Raw genomic sequence first — 24144 nt, forward strand, 5'->3', positions numbered from 1 at the left:
AAGGATTCTAGGATGGATTTGTTGAGTTCGAGACATTTTATGAAACATACACCGAATTCACGTTCAAGAGATAAAAAAGGAATGAATTAGAAATTTTGGGATCTAACAGTCGGTGGTAACGGTGGTCAATGTTGACCAACAATAATCAACAGTGACAGTGGTGAGTGGTGGTTGGAGACATGGGATTTTGGTCGAATTTAGGGGTCCAATTGTTATTTTATCTAAACTTTAGGAGTTAAAATGATATTTCATCTAAAGTCCAATGTTAAATTAATATTTTATCAAAATTTTAGGGATGAAATTAAAAATTTACCCCTTTTAACTCACATTCCATGTCCTCAAACTAACAAGAGTTAATGGGTTAGTGACCAACTGTAACAATTTATAGTGCAAGTGACTAAAATTTAATAAATCGATAACGTAAATGATAAAAACGTAACTTTTTAAATTTAATGAGTAAAAGTATAAATATATAAAAGACAAATAACTAATCCAATAATTTACCTTTTAATTTAGTACATTTTCAATATTTTATTTTTACAATATAAATAATTAGTTCAAATAGTTTATATTATTAAGTATTCTAACTAAAATATGACAACAATTTTTTTAAGTAAACAAATATTTTAACTCATCAAGCTCCCATCTATTATTTTTTCATTTAATATAAATTTAATTACCATTTAATATTATTTATAAACAAAAATTATACAATTTATAGATAAGACTTACACAAAAATATAATAATAAAAACAATTACTAAATAATAATAGATGAGATTTCACGTTGATAGAGAAAATAATAATGGACAAAATTGTAATTGATGAAATAAATACCAGGAAGACATCAAATAGTTTTAGAATGTTCAAAAAGTTTGAAGTCCAATTTAGAATGAAGGTCATAGTTTAAGGATTAAATTGAAATATTCAAATGTTTAAGGATTAATTTAGAAAGATATTTATAATTTAGGAATAAAATTGAAATATTTAAAAGTTTAAGAACTAATTTAAAATGAGAGTTATAATTTAAGAACATGGTGCAAGTAACTTAAAAAATAATTATTAGATTCAACAAAAGAAAAATATGGGTAAACTACACAAATGGTAACTAATCTTTGAGTGAGTTTTTCTTTTACCCACTGAAGTTTAAAAACTAACAAATTGACCACTAACGTTATTCATTTTTTATAAATCAGTTACTCACGGTTAACGGTCGTTACTAAAGATAACAAAATGTTGATGTGACTCTATGCAACTATGTTTACCACCCTTTGACTTAATTGTTTTTAATAAATCCCTCTCTTTTTTCACCAATCTCTCTCTTATTTGTCTTTCTTCTTCCAATTTAATGAGTGCATTTAAGGGTCTTTCTTTATCTCTCTCTTCGTTGCATGCCTGCTTTCTTCTTCTCTTGGTATTGTTTCATTTGTACTTTTATCACTCATTCACATAATTTCAACATCGAAAAAAGTTCCATTTGCTAGCACAGCATGGTTGGATTCAGTTCTTGAATCTAGCTTAGAGGAAGGATTCGTATTAGCTAGGCCTGGATTTCGAGTGTATGCAAGCATGGTAGAGGAGGTGATATGGAAGTTTGGATGCAGCTGAAACTGAGACCTCCCATTTTGCATAACCCTTTCAAATACTGGTACATAATAAAGTGTTGCATGAATGTTGTGGCAGTAGAGAGAGCCGAATATGAAAAACCATATTCACATGAGAAGAAATAAATGTGAAAAACCAAAAAGTAGAGCGAATAGAAGCAAGGAAATAACTTCATTGACATTGGTGTTCGAACACTGATCAATGTTGTTCTTGCAATATCGATGCCTATGGTAAGAAAGCTATTGATACTCACATGGTAGTATTGATACTACATGTTTTCAATTGTGTTCAAATTCCAAAATATAAAATTGATACTGATACTTAAGGGGTACCAATACTACTTTACATAGTAGTATCGATATCATAAATTCTTAGTATCGATACTGGTCAAATCCAACGGTCATTAACGACTAATTTATTTAAATATTAAAAGGCAATACCGATACTCCTAGCCCGAGTATCAATATTCTCTGTTTTGGGTTGTTTTATTTTTATAGAAATTTTATCCCCAACGGCTGCAAACTTTCTCAAATGATTAGAAACAACCACAAACACATTCTGACATATAAAACACGTCAATTACACTTGAAGAAGATTACAACACCTATCTAAGCAACAGAGATCAAGAGAAAAACTCTTTCAATCTTATTTTTCTTTTTTCTCTTGTACATAGTGTTTTATGCTTAATTGCAAGTCTTTAGGATTATTTCTTGTTAGCTCAATTCTTTAAAACACCTATTTTTGTGAGGTTTTCTTGCTTATATTTTTTAACCTTTGGAAAAAGGGAAGTGGTTCTAGTTTAGCCTTTGAAAAACTAGAGAGATTGTAAATGTTACTATTGAGCCTAGAAAAAAAAAGAACAAATTAGTGAATTTGTAAGAAAATCCTTAGTGTAGAGCTAAGTCAGTGGATGTAGACTTGATTCAGAAGTCGAACCACTATAAATCATTGTGCAAATTGTCTATCTCTCTTTACTCTATACATATTTTTTTTAAAAGCAAATTCACCCTATTGACTTATTTCGGTTGTTTCATAGAGCCTGAATTATCCTAACAAGTATAAATAGCTCACATAGCCACACAAGAATTAGAACCATGAAAGCCAATAGTTGATCATCGTAGAACTCAAACAAAAAATAGGATGCCAATCATAATCTGCAAAGAAAACAACAACGTCCTTTAACGCTCATGGAAAATGCTTGGAAGTTGGAATGAAAAGCCAAGAGATACTTCAGATCAATAAAAAAAAGGCTTTTGAGAGTATTTGTTGTTTGATAAGTTGAAATAAGATTCAATTACGTGAACAAATATCAACCGAAATGTCGGAAGCCTATGTCGAGTATTGTCACACCTCAAATTTTAATTTAAAATATATTTAATTTATTTAATTTATATAAGGGATCAATAATTTTAAAGATTTTTTGGTCAATTTTAAATATATAGGAAGTTCTGGGACTTGACCCTGAATTTACCCTTTATTGGTTTAAAACCTTTGAAGGCCCGTTGAAAAAACCAAAGGTTTTCCTTGCTGTTCGTAGCATTTTCGACCGATACAATCAACGTTTCGCCATACGCCTGCCACCGTTGTGCTCCCCAGGTGGTTCTGAGCAAAACCTGGCCAAGGATCGTTGCCTTATCGTCGTTGCCTCACTGTCCATCGTGGGTAATCTTCCAATCGCTTTATTCGATTATTTTCATTGCGTTTTGGCTTGATAATATGTTGATTTGGGTCGTTTTTTGGTGTTTGGTTGCTCATGGAATGTTCAATCATCGTCCTCAACTCCGTCACCATCGTTATGCACCGTTGTGTCTGCGTGGGGCACCTCCCTTGCTTTGGAACCTCATAGAACTGGTTCGATTCAACTCAAACCAAGATGAGTCAACTCGGACAGAACTTAGTCAACTCGAATCGACCCGAGTCAACTCAAATCGCTCTGACCCATTGACCTACTCGTTTATTGTAGACTAGACCCATTAATTTTGACCTTTGATCAGTTTGACCGTTGACTTTGACCAAAAAGTTAATTTTTTTTTTGAAAACTCCTTTTTTATCTTTTTCGACGTCATGGGTTCAAATCCGAAGTCCATTCTGCCAAAGTCTAACTCGAATGCCTCCAAATCGATCTCCAAACCTGAACTTGCATAGTTAATTTAAATAAATTGGTTAAAGAGAATTTTGGAAAGGTCAATGACTGATTTACGACTTTGATTATGATAGGCACATGTGATTCTTCTGACCATTCGACTGCTCGACCCAGCTCCTCTCATTTTGTCCAACCGCTTGAGCCGTGATTACTCGGTGGTGTACTACTTTTGTTCATAGCGAGACCAGTGCTTCGTAGATCTCCCGGAGTTATTCTTTTTTCGAGGTGTGTTCCTTATGTGTTATATATATATACATATCTATTTTAAATACATGTTTGAAATATCATGTGCACATGACTGTTTTTACCTGATTTGCAATATAGCAAGCTGATCAGATTTAATTTTGCATGATTTATCAATTTCAAGCCTGATTTATGATTTACTGAAGTTTTAACCATGCTTGTTTGGTTCATGTTCTCTAGTTACTGCTTTTATTGAATTGATATCTGTCTGAACTTTGTTTTCCCACTACTACAGTTTATTATATGAAAACTATGCTCTTCAGGGTACTTTGAGATCTAGTATGAAGTCTATACAGGTTCATCTTCGATCAAACTGGTAATTCCTTATATAGGTGTAACACCCCAAACCTGTATCCAACTCGGATCCGAGTCCGAGGTGTCACATTGACTTTTCAAAACTCTGTTCTTTACAATTCCACTAAAATCTTAATTTCATTATTTAAGAAAATGGGTATTTTACATTAATAATTACAATCAAATTGTTACTTTAAAACGATCAGAGCATATTCAATTTTAAAATCCTATAACTACATGCCGACTAACTTTATAAACAAAATAAATATGTTCAATATGTTTCTGATTTGATTCTCGTAAGGAAAATATTGACCTGTCTTGATCCTCGTTACTTCCATTCTCGCTTCTCATACCTACGTGTGAAACATTCACACGTTAAGTCTATGACTTAGTGAGGTATTAACGTATAAAAGTAACTCTAACTACTTAAACATGCCTGTACATATCATCTCATGCTATTACATACAACAATGTAATTTCACATATATTCAACTGTACACATATACACATCATTCAGCATTTCTATCGTTAATCTTATTCTATTATTCATATTATTATCATTTATATGCTTTAATCATACCTTCTTATACCTAACCTTTTTATCAACATATGACTCCTTCAAACCATATACACATCATCATATCAATCATATAATACATTTCATATCACCAAAAATCACACATATCATCCCATAATCTTTGTAATCCATTTTTCATAACATATCACTCATACACATATCATGTACAATATATTTATTTTATTGCTTTATTAGCCCATGTATACTTTTGAGAACTTAAGGTATGTGAGTACATTGAGGTTGTGCACCACTATGCTGTCACCATAGCTCGTATAAATGTCTCGAAGGACCTATCCAGAGGTCATAAAGAACCTCAAAAACTGTCCATAGGTCCCAAAGAACCTAGGTAAACTGTCAATATGTTCCTTAGAACATAGGCATACTGTCCATATGTCCCGGAAGATATAGGTAATTATGTCCATATGTTCTGTAGAACATAGGTAAACCCTCGACTCTTGGCATCTCAACTATACCCTTAGCTCTCATATCACATAACATGGGCATTAGCGCTATATCATTTCAAATAATCTTATCACATAGGCACATAGCTTCTTATCACATTTCATATGATCACATATATCTTTTCTCATATTCCTGTCATTCATAATCACATATACATGTGCTCATACAATTTCTCATTTTCATATAAACATATGATTCACTTTCACATATCACATATCACATATCCTTGTAATCACATAACTTATTTTTCACGTAATTCATATCACTTTTCATAAGATTTTATATTTATATATCACATAGAACTCATAACCTTTCTTGTGTAATCACTTATATCATATTATATCGCTTACCCTTAGGTTACCTTATGTGTACATGTATTATATAATTCTTTAGCTCATATCGTATGTCACATGTTCATAACATTTCTTATGTCCTTATTATACCTCTTAGATTATCATATAGATCATTTTCACTATTTCACATAACTTCTCACACTAACATGTATTTTCACAAATCATGCAACATATACAATAACATGTCACCACATCGACTCATACACACATATGAACCATAACAAATACATACTTCTATCTAAAAATTCCTGTATTTTACTATTGGAAATAGACTTGTCGCAAGTCTTATTTCCCATTAAACATCATATACTAAATAATGTGCACTCACCTTGGCCTCACTAAGTTCCAATCCCATTTTATGATTCCTTTCTTTCGATCGAATCTTAACTTGATAATCGTTCCCGAACTTGTTCGTGCTTGATATCTATATAATCATACATTGATACATATCAGTATCCAATTGATATATTCTAATCTATCATTTCTTAGACCAAAAGAAAGGCCTAATTTTATTTTCCCTTGAAGTGCATCGGTACATTCTACAGTGTATCGATGCATCCCTTAACATATGCATCGATGCACTACCCCATGCATCGATACACAATTTACATTCGATGTTTCCCTTTTAAGGGGTGTATCGATGCACTCCCTATGCATCGATGCACTCATTGCATTCGATGTTCATTTATTTAAGAGTGCATCGGTACACAATGAATATGCATCGATGCACACAACTCAGAAATTCCAATTAGAGCACGAAATTCACTTTCTTTTTAGCTCAACTCTTCATATTTCATCCCCTTTTATATTCTTAACTCACATACACATATTCAAACTCATTTCTATTCATTAATCACCTCTTTAACATCAAAATCCTATTCTCCATATGTAATTCAAGAATTACACTAAATTTTCAACATGTTCCAAATTCAATTCTATTGTTTCTAACTTCTTAATTAGACCATTGACAAGTCAAATTGGGTCTGGAAATCCCATAAATGTCTTTCTACCAAGATTTAATTTATTCACTTCCTTCATTTAATCCTTTCTATACCTTTCCTCTTATTGTTTTATGACAAATTAAACTTCCCTTAAGCTTAAGAGTCACTTGATAATCAAAACCAAACTTAAAATTCAACAAGAAATCAATTAACCAGAAACTCACCTTTGCTTTTGGCTTCCACGTGAAGAAGAAAAAAAAGAGAAGAAGAGAACTCTGGAGAAATCTCTCCCTTTCCACGTGGTTCTCTTATCTTATAAGAAAAATAAAAACATACTTGTCAATTGGCCATTTTACCCTTTAATTCATTCAATAATTGCTAAACAACCTTCAATTATATTTTCAATAAGTCATTGAACTATTTAAATATTCTACTTTTATCACCAAATTTAAAAAATTCTCATTTTAGTCACTGACCCGAATTTCGGGATATTACAAATCTCCAATCCTTTAAAGAAAATTCGTCCTCGAATTTTCACTGAACATATCAATAAGAACATATCTTCTAATGTTCTCATGTTGCCTCATTTACTTAACATTTCCTTCATTTATTTTTTTCAACTACCTTTTTCCTTTATACATTCATTTATTATCACTTATCATTTAAACAACAACCATTAACTTCAATCAATTTCTGTCTTTTCTCTTATTCTATTCTGCATTTTCCTTTGACCATTTCTAAAATTTCATATATCACTAGGGATGGGCATGGGTCGGGTTTTTGGTCCACCCGACCCGACCCGAGAAGAAGGGGACCTCCACTAGTGACCCGACCCGACCCGACAAAATTAGTTTTTTACCCGATCCGATCCGATAGATAGTTTAAAAAATCCGACTCGACCCGACCCGACCCGAAATAAAAAAAATTATTTTTATTCAATAAAAGCAGTGACTAAATTGAAAAAAATAATATATAGAGGGGTATTATTGTAATTATTCCTAAATATATAGGGTAAAATTATATATTTTTCCCGGGTCGGGTCGGGTCGAATTTTTTTCACCCTAAACCCGAACCCGACCCGAACACCACATAAAAAAAACCCGACCCAACCGACCCGAACCCGATTTTTTTAAAAAAAAATCCGACCCGATCGGGTTGGGTCGGAACCTGTCGGGTTCGAGTTAGATGCCCATCCCTATATATCACTAATCACGTAAACAGTAACATCAATTTTCATCACTTAACCTCAGAAATCCATCTCTAATTACCTTATAACAATAACCAAACTCATTTTCCATCATCATTTGACCAAGAACACAACCTTAAATCTTATTTAAATATGATTAAACATACACTTTAAAGAATCTTTTCACATCACCTTGCACACTTTTCGTACTTCTATATCGAACTTATCATCTACACTTCCATATAAACCTTCATCATATCTGATCCCTTAAACTCAATCCTTTTCATTTCTTTATTCCATTATTCCTTTATTCATTCCAAATTGAAATCTCCTTATACATAAATCATATATTTCCTTTCATATTCATATACTCTTGTCCTATCACCTATACTCATTTCTGTGTACCAATCTTTATTGCATTCTCGTAACTTTGATAACCCAATTTACTTATACAAAACTTCATTCTTTACCATCTCTTATACTAGTATTTTCCTTCCTTAAAGCTTCATACAATTACTTTTCTCATTGTCTACATCATAGTTATCTGATCAGAATACACAACTATATTCAGATCCACATCATAATTGATTAATTCAGATACATTTTTATCACATACTCTGGTTAGCCAATGATAACTCTTTCCATCTTAACTGCAAATCCTAATCATATACACATTCTTTCTTATACACAATACTATCCCCTCGTTTTAAACTCATAAGCTTTGACTTTATACATCTTATACATTTGTCACTAATACACTTATTCTTGAACTCTTCAACCAATTTTCACTATATCATTTAATCTTTTAACGCTCTTATGGTGACACTTGTTCACCATATTCTATCTTATCCACGAAATAACAAAACTACTCCATATCACTTTTCCACTTCAAAACAGTGAAAAACTTTCTATCCTTATTCAGATATGATTTCAACTTTCTGAAATCAACATTTAATCTTATAAGACACTTTCTGAGGTTTTCACTCTTCATCCTGCCTGGCCAGGGCAGGTGAATTGCTATCACCATAAGATTTTTCAGCTATCGATTAACTTCAATAATTTCTATAATCCATTCCTACTATATCATACAAATCTTATTCTATTAGCAAGACAACATACTCATTACACTATCAGATCAAAAATTTTCACTCTATGTTGGCATATACACATTTTTAAAACTCTTTTACCTTTGGTTTAAGCCTAGAATCGACTAAACCTTAGCTCTGATACCATTAAATGTAACACCCCCAACCCGTATCTGACTCAGATCCGATTCTGAGGTGTCACATTGACTTTTCAAAACTCTGTTCTTTACAATTCCACTAAAATCTTAATTTCATTATTTAAGAAAATGAGTACTTTACATTAATAATTACAATCAAATTGCTACTTTAAAACGATCAGAGCATATTCAATTTTAAAATCCTATAACTACATGCCAACTAACTTTATAAACAAAATACATATGTTCAATATGTTTCTGATCTGATTCTCGTAAGAAAAATACTGACCTGTCTTTCTCCTTGTTACTTCCATTCTCGCTTCTCATACCTACGTGTGAAACATTCACACGTTAAGTCTATGACTTAGTGAGGCATTAACGTATAAAAGTAACCCTAACTACTTAAACATGCATGTACATATCATCTCATGCTATTACATACAACAATATAATTTCATATATATTCAACTGTACACATATACACATCATTCATCATTTCCATCGTTAATCTTATTCTATTATTCATATTATTATCATTTATATGCTTTAATCATTCCTTCTTATACCTAACCTTTTTATCAACATATGACTCCTTCAAACCATATACACATCATCATATCAATAATATAATACAATTCATATCACCAAAAATCACACATAACATCCCATAATCTTTGTAATTCAATTTTCATAACATATCACTCATACACATATCACGTACAATATATTTATTTTATTTCTTTATTAGCTCATGTATATTTTTGAGAACTTAAGATATGTGAGTACATTGAGGTTGTGCACCACTATGTTGTCACCACAGCTCGTATAAATGTCCCGAATGACCTATCCAGAGGTCATAAAGAACCTCGGAAACTGTTCATAGGTCCCAAAGAACATATGTAAACTGTCCATATGTTCCTTAGAACATAGGTATACTGTTCATATATTCCGAAAGACATAGGTGATTCTGTAAATATGTTCCGTAGAACATAGGTAAACCCTTGACTCTTGGCATGCCAACTATACCCCTAGCTCTCATATCACATAACATGGACATTAACACTATATCATTTCACATAATCTTATCACATAGGCACATAGCTTCTTATCACATTTCATATGATCACATATACCTTTTCTCATATTCTTGTCATTCATAATCACATATACATGTGCTCATATAATTTATCATTTTCATATAAACATATGGTTCATTTTCACATATCCTTGTAATCACATAGCTTATTTTTCACGTAATTCATATCAAATTTCATAAGATTTTATATTCATATATCACATAGAACTCATAACCTTTCTTGTGTAATCACTTATATCTTATTATATCGCTTACCCTTAGGTTACCTTATGTGTATATGTATTATATAATTCTTTAGCTCATAGCGTATGTCACATGTTCATAACATTTCTTATGTCCTTATCATACCTCTTAGATAATCATATAGATCATTTTCACTATTTCACATAACTTCTCACACTAACATGTATTTTCACAAATCATGCAACATATACAATAACATGTCACCACATCGACTCATACACACATATGAACCATAACAAATACATACTTCTATCTAGGAATTTCTGTATTTTACTATTGGAAATAGACTTGTCGCAAGTCTTATTTCCCATTAAACATCATATACTAAGTAATGTGCACTCACCTTGGCCTCATTAAGTTCCAATCCCATTTTATGATTCATTTCTTTTGATCGAATCTTAACTTGATAATCGTTCCAGAACTTATTCGTGCTCGATATCTATATAATCATGCATTGATACATATCAGTATCCAATTGATATATTCTAATCTATCATTTCTTAGACCAAAAGAAAGGCCCAATTCTATTTTTCCTTGAAGTGCATCGGTACATTCTACAGTGTATCGATGCATCCCTTAACATGTGTATCGATGCACTACCCCATGCATCGATACACAATTTACATTCGATTTTTTCCTTTTAAGAGGTGTATCGATGCACTCCCTATGCATCGATGCACTCATTGCATTTGATGTTCATTTATTTGAGAGTGCATCGGTACACAATGAATGTGCATCGATGCACACAACCCAGAAATTCCAATTAGAGCACGAAATTCACTTTCTTTTTAGCTCAACTCTTCATATTTCATCCCCTTTTATATTCTTAACTCAGATACACATATTCAAACTCATTTCTATTCATTAATCACCTCTTTAACATCAAAATCCTATTCTCCATATGTAATTCAAGAATTACACTAAATTTTCAACATGTTCCAAATTTAATTCTATTGTTTCTAACTTCTTAATTAGACCCTTGACAAGTCAAATTGCATTTGGAAATCCCATAAATGTCTTTCTACCAAGATTTCATTTATTCATTTCCTTCCTTTAATCATTTCTATAACTTTCCTCTTATTGTTTTATGACAAATTAAGCTTCCCTTAAGCTTAAGAGTCACTTGATAATCAAAACCAAACTTAAAATTCAACAAGAAATCAATTAACTAGAAACTCACATTTGCTCTTGGCTTCTACGTGAAAAAGAAAAAAAGAGAAGAAGAGAAATCTGGAGAAATCTCTCTCTTTCCACGTAGTTCCCTTATCTTATAAAGGAAAATAAAAATCATACTTGTCAATTGCCCATTTTACCCTTTAATTCATTCAATAATTACTAAACAACCTTCAACTATATTTCAAATAAGTCATTAAACTATTTAACTATTCTACTTTATCACCAAATTTAAAAAATTCTCATTTTAGTCACTGACCCGGATTTCAAGATGTTACAATAGATTTAGCACCGATCAAGCTGGTAATTCCTAATGGACCTAAGACGACCCTTGGCTGGGCTCTTGGGCCTAATGGGCCTAGTGGTAAAACCTTATGGACCCTAAAGTACTCCTTAAGGTGACTTATCTGCTATGTGCATTGGGTAAGTCCTTATGGGCCTTAGGGCACACCCCTCAGGTGGGCACCTACGCTTCGTCGAGGATAAGACCTTATGGACCCAAGGTGCTCTCTTAGGTTGGCACCTACGCCCTTTGGGCCTAAGGTAAGTCCTAATGGATGCAGTTCTGGGGAACTGCATATGGTGTACGGTTGGAGGGTTGTTATGTATTTTAAACTATAACTCTACTATCGTTTTCATAACTTTGATAATGAACCGATTTTGAAACTTAACTATATGTTTTATTTTGCACTACTGGAACACACTAAGCTCACTCCCCCAAACTTTCCCCTTTCAGATACTTTTTTATAGGCGACTCAGACCTGACACTTGGAGGATCGGCATATTCGTACATGATTATTTTGTTATAATGTTTTTATCTTCCGAGTTGTATTTATTTTGGGTGACATGTGCCTATATTTTTAATATACTTGTTTTACGACGTATGTTGCTTTTGTTACTGATGTTAGATTTGCTTCGATACTGATTATGGAATATTTTATTCAGTCCTTACAACTTTAATTGTTGGAATTGAACTTTAATGTTATCAACTATATTTTTAAAAATGTTTATTGGTAATATGATTTTAAACTATTGAAAAATGTTTTGGAAATTTTTTATTTTAATATGCTAAATCTGGTTGTAACGCATAGGCCGGGTCTAGAAGATTATAAGCATAGTGTTGAATCTACATTGCAATAATTTGAGAAAAGGAGATCCAATTCATATTTGAATACTGAAGGGAAATGGTGCATTTTAATAATGTCAGAGCGTTGCCATCTCACTCTAGCCACAGATTCATCCTCCAATATAATCTGATTGAATGACTCCGGTCAATTATAGGCAAAAACTCATATAACATAGAGAGTCTAAGTAAAAGTGAAAACCTATCCTAAAGGATTCAAAACTCTAAGGGTGAAAATTTGGTATCCGTTTCTTAATCGTGAACCTCTTCAACAAATTGGAAAGAATGCAATCCTATGACTACACAAACTTGCATTGCTTGCACAATATCATATGCCCTGCCAAGAAAATGGAAGTTAACAAACCTGTGAACTTAAGCATGTGAGTCTGAGTTTCCCTCAGTGTATATGATATCAGACGTGGTAGTGAAAAATACAAACAAAGATCTCATGAGCACACCACTCTTGGTAACAAGATAGTCTCCAAGTTTTGCATAACCAACTGGCAATTCTTGTGTATAACTAAGATTATAGAATTCCTTGGTCTGAAAATTATAAAGATAACCTTGACCAGGCTGAGGCTGATGCAATAAACTATTCATCATAATAGTGTCATGCCCAACAAATTTATTAATGAGAAGTTTCTGCCACATGTTCCCAAAAAAGGGGTGTCGAGCTGATATGCTGATATTAATAGTACGTATGTTATGTTGAGACTTAGCCGTTTCAGACAACAGGAATTAACTCTTTTCCAATTAATAGAGATAAGTTGCTTCAAATGCTTTACTTCTTTTCTCAAGCCATATGAATTAAGCTTGTTGAAGTGTAGTATATGCAACCATTTAGGGACATCAAGATTTAGATGTAAACTTGTTATATTCAACAACTTATGGAAACTTCTTTTTCCATTGTTTTGTACATAGGTATTTTGTTATAACAAAGGAATCGTGGAAAATAAAATGATGGCAAGAAAAGAGCAGCTTTCAGTTCTGCCAGGTTTCCGATTTCACCCAACAGATGAAGAGCTATTCTACTATTACCTGAGGAAGAAGGTCTCTTATAAAGCTATCAACTTGGATGTTATAAGGGAAGTAGATCTCAACAAAATTGAGCCTTGGGATCTCACAAGTCAGTTCATGTTATTGGTCATCTCTAAGTGATAACCTCTGCAAACATTAGTAGTTATTTGCAAAATGATGAAAGACAAAGAAGAGAGAAAAATGTGGAAAAGGAGAGAGGGATTTATTAAAGAAATATTTTTTTGAAGTCAAAGTATGGTCAATGTGGTTATAAAGTGCTACATATCATTATGTTATCTTCATTATCGGTGAATGATCGATTTATTATAAATCGGTAACGTTAATGATTAATTCGTTAGTTTTGAAACTTAGTGAAAAAAAAAACCTACTCAAATATAAGTGACCATTTTTGTAGTTTATCCGAAAAATATTTCCGCACCGTCCAGCCAAAAATGTCCCAAAAACCACCAATTTCAAGACCCGCGCTTTCTCGGCCCACCCCGCCCTTTTTCATCTCTGTACTCCCATTCCTGATCTCTACACAGCCAGACCGGAGTGAAAAACAAAAAGGAAATCAAAGTTAAAATTGAAGTTCCAATGAAGCGCGTCTTCGAGGAAATCTCAGACGAAGAATGGGAGAATCACTCTTTCAAGCCTTCTCGTGTTTTAAGGAAAAACCCTGACCACCCTCCTCCAATTGAATCTTTCGCTTTCAATTCCCTAGCTCAGCCTACTCTTTCCGACCAAAGCAGCGACGATTGCGTCGAGGTACAACATTTGGACGGTGATTCCAACTTGGAAGACTACGATGTTGAGCCCGATGATACCGGCCCGGTCAACCGTGCCCGTCGATTCATCGTTGACGACGACGACGACGAAGGAGATGATGATGACGATGTAAATGACGGCGATGAGAATGGTTTCGAGGAGGTGTATGATGTTGAGTCGAGTGAAGAGGAATTGCAAGAGGATGATGTGGTGGGGAAGGCGTTGCAGAAGTGTGCGAAAATATCGGCGGAGTTACGGAAGGAGCTGTACGGGAGTTCCGGTGCCTCTTGCGAACGATACGCCGAAGTAGAAGCTTCATCTGTGAGAATCGTTACGCAGGTATTCAAAGAAACGCTTTAGGCATTCTATTTTTTCTGTTTGGTTACTGAGGAAATTAAGCCAGGAAGGCTGTATTCACTTGAATTCTTATAATCTTTTTAACTAGAAATCTTTATGATGTTGCAAAAATTATAGTGAGTTCGGGTGAGCTAAATTTGGCAATTTGTGATTATTATTTTTGTCTAAGTTTTGGTTTAATTAGAATGACCAAATGCTGCAAATTGATGGTGCTTGAAATTTTACTTTGATGTTTATTTTGGTGGATCTAGTTACTTTTAGACTCTACATGACAAAATTTGGGAATATATCCAATGCATTATCTTTCAACATCAACTTTGTTGTTTATAGATAGATTTGTCTGTAAATTAGAATATTTCTTGCTCTTGCAGAATGATATTGATATAGCATGTGGGGTGGTGGATTCGAATTTCCAGCCAATTCTCAAGCCATATCAACTGGTTGGTGTAAATTTTCTTCTTCTGTTGCATCAGCAGGGTATTGGTGGAGGTACTTGTTCTAATCTTTTGGCATCATTTTTGGGCTTTGGATTTTATATTTCTGGGGTTTTTCTTTCTTTCTTGACGTTGTAGTGTTGTATCTAGAACAAGAAGCTGTAATTGTTTGTGGGGATTTGATAAGTTAATGGGCACATTCAATATAATACCTGAGAAACAAGAAGACTTTTTTATTTAAACCTAAAAATGTTCTGCTCTCTCGTAAGTGTTGCTATCATCATTCATGCTTCAAGTCCCTCTGGAGATTGTTAATTTTAATTGGGTGATTAAAAGTTAAAATGAAGAAATGAGAAATAAAGTTCATCACTATGGGTTGTATTATTGATTATTCTGTTTCTTAATAATCGTATTAATCTTTGTCAATCACTTGCTAGAAATGTATCAATAGTTTTCGTGGGAAAGGAAGAAGGTAAGATCCTTGAGTGATGGTAGCTTACTGGAATTAGATACTCTGAAGGTTTAATATTATTAACTTCTGAGGGAATGATTTTGAACTTGTCAAGTTTAAGACAGACCATGAAGAAGATCCATTGAGATTTTTACTTATTTCAATTAGATTCCAATTTGATAAGAAGACAGTGACAAGAATTTGTCAGGGTTGCTGAATCAGATTTTGAATTGACCAAACATGGAATGTTTGTTTCTTTTTCCTTTACGATGCCATGAACTGGTGTTAATACTTATATATTTTCCAATTTTCTTGTTGCCTTATGAGTGCAACCTCTATTACATGTTGGTGCCTTGTTTTCTAGATATTTTTCTCTAAGAATTTTTTATGCTGATTGTTAGATCGCTGTTGATTTTATTCAATTACGTAATTATTTTGCACTTCCTTTGACTTCAATTATTTTATTATTATTATTTATTTGTCTTTGTTCCCCAAGTTATTTGATGCTGCCTCTAGGGGCAGTCATTTGACCAAGTATTTACGTATGGAAGTATTATAGTTAGTAATTTAAGGCTCAACGTAAATATGCGTTTATTTATATTATATATATGTATTTATGTTTTAGATCACTGGCACAATTTAGATGGATTAATTTTAACTTTTCTGTCCATGGGCAGCTATATTGGCAGATGAGATGGGTCTTGGGAAAACCATTCAGGTATTTGAACTCTAATCTCTTGCCTTCGATAATCCTATCTGTATTTTGTTTGTCTAACTAAATTGCTTTTCTCTACAGGCTATTACATATCTGACTTTGCTGAATCATCTGAAAAATGATCCTGGTCCTCATTTAATAGTTTGCCCTGCATCACTTTTGGAAAACTGGGAAAGAGAACTTAAGAAGTGGTGCCCCTCATTTTCCGTACTACAATATCATGGTGCTGGACGAGCAGCTTACTCAAAAGAGTTGAGTTCTTTGTCCAAAGCTGGATTACCACCTCCATTTAATGTTCTTCTTGTGTGTTATTCACTTTTTGAAAGACACAGGTATACACTGTTGTTAACTGGGTTTTTATGTATGTGTTCTATTCTGTCTTCCGTCTCTGTGTCTGTTTGGCTTTTTTATTAGCGGTTTCCTCAGTGTGCAGCAGAAGGATGATCGGAAAATTTTGAAACGTTGGCATTGGAGTTGTGTTCTAATGGATGAGGCCCATGCTTTGAAGGACAAGAACAGCTATAGGTGGAAAAATTTAATGTCAGTTGCTCGAAATGCAAAGCAGCGTCTTATGCTAACAGGAACACGCTGCAAAATGATTACATGTACTATTAGTGTTACCTTACCTCCATCTCAATAATTCTAAAATCTGAAAGTATTTAAGTAAATAATGGTTGCAGAGAATTGTGGTCTGACGGTGTTGCGTGTAAGTGATATGGTTCATGCATAACAGCTACTCGGTAGAAGTTAAATTTAGTGCTGAAGCATTAAATTTGATCAATTAAAAACTACAGTCTTTAATGAACTTGATTTTTTCGGATAAATTTAGTGATGGAAAAAGAAAAGAAATCCTTATCCGTGGGAAGTGTGCATTATGACAACTGTGTTTCAACGCAATGAATCATGCACTAAAATTATTTTTTTCATAACAAAGTCTTTCATCTCTTAATATTTCATATATTTTTCTTGCTGTCAATGGAAACTCAAGTTTATTTTTTGTAAGAACTGTGTCCCGTGATTATAACAGCTAGCTTAAATTTTTATTACTATAAATACCGTTGGTATAAGAAGCATTAGAAAATATTTTTTTAACATTCTTCTGAGTCTTCAACATGTTACATTGTTGTTGCTGAGTGGCTAGTGTTTTTCTTGCAGGAGCTGTGGTCTATGCTAGAGTTCATGATGCCTGACCTTTTTGCCACTGAGGATGTAGACTTGAAGAAGCTACTAAATGCAGAAGATAGGGAGTTAATTGGCCGTATGAAGTCCATTTTGGGACCATTCATCTTGAGGCGTTTGAAATCAGATGTGATGCAGCAGCTTGTCCCAAAGATACAACAGGTAGATGCTTCCTTACTCTTATGGTTTTAACAAGATAAGTGATTTTTTTTCCTAAGAGGAAATTTGATTTGAAAATTCCTTTCACTTTTAAGGAGTTTAAGCATCACTTCTGCAGGTTCAATATGTAATCATGGAAAAGCAACAAGAAAATGCTTATAGGGAAGCTATAGAAGAGTATCGTACAATTTCACGAGCACAAATTGCTAAGTTATCAGAATCTGACTTGAATAATATCGTTGGAATTATTCCTCGACGTCAGATCTCTAACTATTTTGTTCAGTTTCGCAAGGTGCTTGATTTATATTCTTTTTTTCTCCTCTACATGCAATTAATTTGAAAAGGATCCACCAGTTCTTAAGCCTAATTTCTTTGTTTTGAACTAATTTAGATTGCAAATCATCCATTATTAGTGAGGCGGATTTACAATGATGATGATGTTGTTTGCTTTGCCAAAAGGTTACATTCAATGGGTGTTTATGAATGTACCTTGGGCAGAGTAGTTGAGGAATTGAAGAATTACAGTGACTTCTCCATTCATCAGGTAATTCTTTCTATGAAGTTTTGTTTATTCTTTTAACATTCATCTGGTAGTTTTTCATGTAATTCATCAGGTAATACTTGCTACAATTGCCATTTGTGAGATTTGTATGATCGATCTTTGATTGCATTCATTCTTAACAGTCAGAATATTTATATCAAATCAAAATTTATTACTTATGAAGACATTAACTGAGATATTTGAAATATTTTAGGAGTGGCAATGGAATTGATAAAGTTGAAAAAGAAGATAGATTAGGATTAACAAGGGAGATCTGTAAAAGGATTAGGATATCTATAAACTATTGGGATTGAGTTAGGTTGTTGTCGCTTTTTTTGCATTGCCATGGTTCTGTAAATTGCTCGTCTTGAATACTCTATGATTAGTTTCCTTTTCTACAATTAACCTTATTTTTCCAATAGTTGTGAAGAGTTTTTAAGTTGTTTGTAGTAAGATTACGCATTCAGATTGATCCAACCTAAAAGGTCAAATTCTGACGTGATCACATGAGTGCTTGAAATAGGTTTTAACTTCCCACAAGTTCTCTTTGTACAAGTTTGTTGGTTTTGAAACTGTTCACCGCATCTGAGCCCATTATTGACCTATATACTCTAAAATTAAGTTGTTTTTCTATGTGAGTGCTCGAGAATGTGTCTTTAAATCTCTGAAAATTTCAACAACGGTTTAGGTTAATGTTGTACCTGTTGTACTAGTTCTTGAGGTGCCTCTGCTCTAAGTTCGTTACAGATTTATTTAGTATTCCAATTTGGGAGCTCTTTTTTCTTTTGAGCCAAATGTAGAATCAGGAACAGATCAATTGCCAAAATTGTAGGTTTGTGAATTGTACCTTGTGCTATTCATCACAGCCTAGCCTGGTCATCCATAGATATGTTTTGCCATGCATATCTTGTTGAGCATGCCAATACCTACTTATTTGTAAAAGGTAATTAGAAACTTAGTTCTAATTACGACATCGATAATAAGTAAGCAAAGGTGGAAATAAAACGCATACCTTATTTGTGAAGCTTTCTTTTGGATGTTTGGTTATAAATTCAATGAAGTCCAGTTGTTGTGTTTGTTTGAATTCTAACCAGACCCTAGTGAATCTAATAAACTACAAAGTGTTGTTGTATTGATTAACCATCTTTGAGGCAATTTCCCAAAATCACTCATTTCAAACATTAATTTTGATAGCAAACTATCACACTGAATTTTGAAGATTCTAATTAATCTTTCTACCTAATAATGAGACTCGATTCTTTCATTCTGTTCCCTCCCTTTATTATTGAATGCTTTTAGGTTTTACATGCCAATATTCTAATTTTGCTATGTTTTAATTTGATAATGCCTTTATTTTTCAATCAAGATACTTAGGTAGGTACAACCATCACCGCTCATTGTTGAACTTCTCTTTCCAAATAGAATTTTAGTCCATTTCTATACAAATGGATCAATAAATGTGTGTACATTTAATATCACTTCCCCTTCTATGTGCTGCAGTTAATGTCATTGATATATTATTTTGGGCTCAACCTTTATGCATGCATTTCCATTCTTCTTCTCTGCGTAATGACCAGGGTTTAGTCGGAAGCTTATGATGAGAAGGCTTTTTGCATGTTTGAATCTATTTCTGACCTAAATTGCATATTCTTTCGGTTCTAGTTTTGGCATTACAATTTCTTTGAACATCCTTATTACAGCTTTTACTTCGTTATGGAATTACTGGTGGTAAAGGAACTCTTTCGGATGAACATGTTATGCTTTCTGCTAAATGCCAGGTATCTTTTAATTTCTTTTTCTATTTTCATCATAACATCAGTTACATTTATTTGCATTTCCTTTGGTGCCAGACATTAGCAGAGCTTCTCCCTTCACTCAAGAGAACTGGGCATCGGGTTCTGATTTTTAGCCAGTGGACGTCAATGCTTGATATCTTAGAGTGGACTTTAGATGTGATTGGGGTTACATATAGACGGCTCGATGGAAGGTGTTGGTTTACATTCTGCTCTGTTTGGACTTTTCATTTTCATTCCTATGGCTAAAAGTTAGGGTGTTCTATTTTCCAAGTCTAATTCCATTTTTTTCTAACGAGGCTTAATTGATGCACGACTTCTAGTCTGTATTTTACTTGTATACAAAACATCTGTTATAGTTTTCTTTTTCTACTTGGTTAGTATTAAATATATCTTACTTTGCAGCACTCAGGTGACTGATAGGCAGACTATAGTTGATGATTTCAATAACGACACTTCTATATTTGCATGCTTGTTGTCCACAAGAGCTGGAGGGCAGGGTTTGAATTTAACAGGAGCTGATACCGTAGTTATTCATGACATGGATTTTAATCCACAGATAGACCGACAGGCTGAAGATCGCTGCCATCGAATTGGCCAAACAAGGCCAGTCACTATATACAGGTGCTTGAGAACATCCTTCTTTCTCTTTTCTTTTTCTTCTCTCGTCTCGTTTCTTCTCATCTCTAACGAAGTTATAGTTCATGCGTAAGTGAATGTATGATCAAATCATTTGCAGGTTGGTTACAAAAGATACAGTTGACGAGAACGTTTATGAGATTGCAAAAAGGAAGTTGACTCTTGATGCTGCGGTTCTAGAGTGTGGAATGGATGTAGGCAACGAAGATGACACATCCCAGAAAACGATGGGACAGATACTATCCTCCCTACTTATGAGCTAGAACAACAAAGACTGTCATCAACTTTTGAGTTTTTATACTTTTGCTGATTCTTTATGGTTGTATCACTTATCTTGATCTATTTTGGTTACAAATTGCTAGGGATTGTCCTGTATGGGTCATAATTCACCCCACAATCAAATAGAATATAAATGAGTTAAGCTATTAGAGGAAGGGTTTGGTGCCTTTTGGTACCTATACAACTTATTTTTTGGCCTAGTGAACATCAGTAGCATTAGTTTAAAATGAAAAAATTCAAGAGATTGATGATTAAATTTTATGGTATAATATAAGATGGTACGTCAATAAAGAATATGCTTAATAGGTTCTGTGTAGATGTTAATATATATTTGTCCTTTTGGGGTTTGGAGTTAATGGTCCACGAAAACCTAAGTTACTTCCAAATGTCACATTGCCTGGCGTGCAACAAGGCACCCAAATCACACACATATATCTTTCTCGAGTTAAAAAAAATTATATCTTTCTCGAAAGTCAATTTGTCTAAAAAAGTATTTTTAAGGGAAATTATTTGTCAAAATGTCGATAATTATGTAACATACTTGTCGCGGCCGTCTTTCGGTTGTATTCCGGAATTGGGCTTCGACTTGAAATGATTGGGTTAGAGTCGTCACGGACCATTTTAAAACGAATTTAGGTGGGTCGGACACCATCTTACTTGATCCGCGTTGTACCAGAAATGTGTCGGGTTCGAGAGTCGGTTACGGTCAAGGAAGGATTAGCACCCTTGAACCGCCATTTCGGTACCAATTAATTTGTCGGTTGTCTTTAATTACGAAAATAAAAATTTAAAATACCCGATTCAAATTACTTACCTTTGATCGATTGAAATTTTTCTAAAAAAGTCAAAAATGTTAGATAAAAAACAATACATAAATATTAAATAAATCAAAGAAAAAAGTAATAATAATAAAGCAAAAGGGGAAAAAATAAAATAAAATAAAATAAATCAAAGGAAAATAAAATAAAATAAATCAAAGGAAAATAAAATAAAAATATATCAAATAAATCAAAGGGAAAAATGTAAAAATAAACATAAAAAATAAAAAAAAGATAAATAATAAAAAAATATAAAGGAAAATAAATCAAATAGAAAAATGAAATAAAATAATAAAAAATAATAAAAAATAATAAATGAATCAAAGGAAAAAATGAATATTTAAAAATAATTAAGGGACCAAAATAAAATAAAATAAATATAAAGGAGTAATATGAAATAAAAATAAATTGATGAATCACAAGGTTACAAAAGGTTGCACCTTTCACGTGTAATTATCCTATATTTCTCCATTGAACATTTCCACTAAGGCCAAAGCATTTTCACGCGTTTAGGTTTAATTAAAACCTAATTCTATATAGAATCCATATTTCCTTGCGCCGTTCTCTACTTCCCATCTCCCTTCTTTTCTCTCTTCTCAGATACAAACACAAAAAACCCACACAAAAACTTCACAAACACTTACCCAGAAAACGTTACCTTTGGTGACCTTTCCCTTTTCCGGTGGTTTCTTCAACGAGATGCACTCCGAGCCTTCGCCTTTGGACGCTGTTATCTTCGGCTTGGCTTGTTTTCAACGTGTTTTTTGTGTTTATTATTTTGTTGTTGTGTGTTGTTACTCAGATCTGCTCGATCCTTGGTTATTTTTCCTGTGGCCTGACGTTGTGTTTTTTGGTTGATCTGTGGTGTTTTGATGGTTCTGTGGTTGGCGTTTGGTTCGATGATGTTCTCGATTTGTCTGTGTGGTTTTGTTGTAGTGATGTTCTTGGTTTACTATGATGTTCGATCTGTTGGGTTCTCTTGATGATGTACGGTGTACCCCCTTCATCGATGGTTCTCCGGGGTATTTATAAAGCCCCGTTGGGGGCTGTTTCCGGCTATTTATGGGGTGATCCCAAATATTCCGGGGTCATTTGTTGTGGACCGATGTGAGCCTCGTTCTTCGCCGGCCGTTTCACCGGCCACTCCCTGTTTGACCGATCATGTGCGTGGTCTCCACGTTTGTCCCATGCGGCGCCACTGCCTAGTGTTTTGTGAGAACCCTAAAGGGGTTCGGGTTAATTCAAGCCCACCCAGTCCGGGCCTGCTGGATCAGGCTGGACGGTTGGGTTCACTGCTGGACCTTTATTCGAACCTGGACTGAAAAAAAAGAAACAAAAGTAAAAAAGAATTAATAAATAATAATAATAATAATAATAATAATAATAAAAGTAATAGTATTAATATATATTCTAAAATATATAATATATATGTTTCAAAAATATTTTTTTAAAAATTATATATTATATTAAAAAAATTCCAAAACTATATATTGTATAGTTTTCAAAAATTATTTTAAAAATATTATATAAGTTTTTCAAAAAAATGTTTTTAAAATTATATATTATATAATTTTTCAAAAAATGTTTTTAAAACTATATATTATATAATTTTTCAAAAATGTTTTTAAAACTATATATTATATAATTTTTCAAAAATGTTTTTAAAACTATATATTATATAATTTTTCAAAAATGTTTTTAAAACTATATATTATATAATTTTTTAAAAATATTTTTAAAACTATATATTATATAATTTTTCACAAATGTTTTAAAAACCATATACTATATAAGTTTTCAAATTGTTTCAAAAACTATATAATATATAAATGTTTTCAAAACTATATATTATATATATTTAAAAATATTTTCAAAAACTATATAACATATAAATTTTCAAAAATCATTTTTTGAAAATTATATATTATATTTTGTCAAACTTTTTCACAAACCATATTACTATATACTTATATGTATATATATAATCAAATAAAAAATATATAAAAAACAAAATAACTCCGGGCGAAAATGCGTGTATACAGCTGCCCCTCTTTGTTCTTTTTCGTGGAACGAAAAATAGGACAAAGATAAAAAGACATAGATTTTCGTCCGGTGGAGTTGAAGATTAAATAGAATAACTCCTTGTCGAATTGGATTGCGGATGGCTATTCCGTCGCGAAGTCGAGTCCATCTTGAAATGATATGGAATTAAAACCGTAGTTCGAGATTTGAATCGGGATGCGGCTTCTTGTTGCCCAATTGTAGTCAACCTCGGTCTTCTCCTCGGTTTAAAGACCTTGGTTAAAAATCTGACTAGAAAGTAATTCTTTAATT

The 24144-nt window shown here is 33.0% G+C and overlaps 1 protein-coding gene and 1 pseudogene across 1 annotated transcript; one reads left to right on the forward strand and one right to left on the reverse strand.

Annotated features, from left to right (window-relative positions):
• Window positions 1-1444: 1444 nt before the first annotated feature.
• On the reverse strand, window positions 1445-14191 carry LOC120215164 (annotated as a pseudogene).
• Window positions 14126-21072, forward strand: LOC120215363 (protein CHROMATIN REMODELING 19-like). The gene is made up of 12 exons (XM_039213083.1): window positions 14126-14784; window positions 15174-15291; window positions 16365-16405; window positions 16484-16734; window positions 16829-16992; window positions 17544-17743; window positions 17859-18032; window positions 18132-18284; window positions 19982-20059; window positions 20132-20268; window positions 20480-20698; window positions 20814-21072. Exons 1-12 carry the CDS (start codon window positions 14275-14277, stop codon window positions 20974-20976), a joined length of 2208 nt encoding a protein of 735 aa, XP_039069014.1. The 5' UTR covers window positions 14126-14274; the 3' UTR covers window positions 20977-21072.
• Window positions 21073-24144: the final 3072 nt, after the last annotated feature.

The sequence above is a fragment of the Hibiscus syriacus genome, unplaced genomic scaffold (assembly GCF_006381635.1).
Source record: "Hibiscus syriacus cultivar Baekdansim isolate YM2019G1 unplaced genomic scaffold, ASM638163v2 tig00110114_pilon, whole genome shotgun sequence".
NCBI lineage: Eukaryota > Viridiplantae > Streptophyta > Magnoliopsida > Malvales > Malvaceae > Hibiscus > Hibiscus syriacus.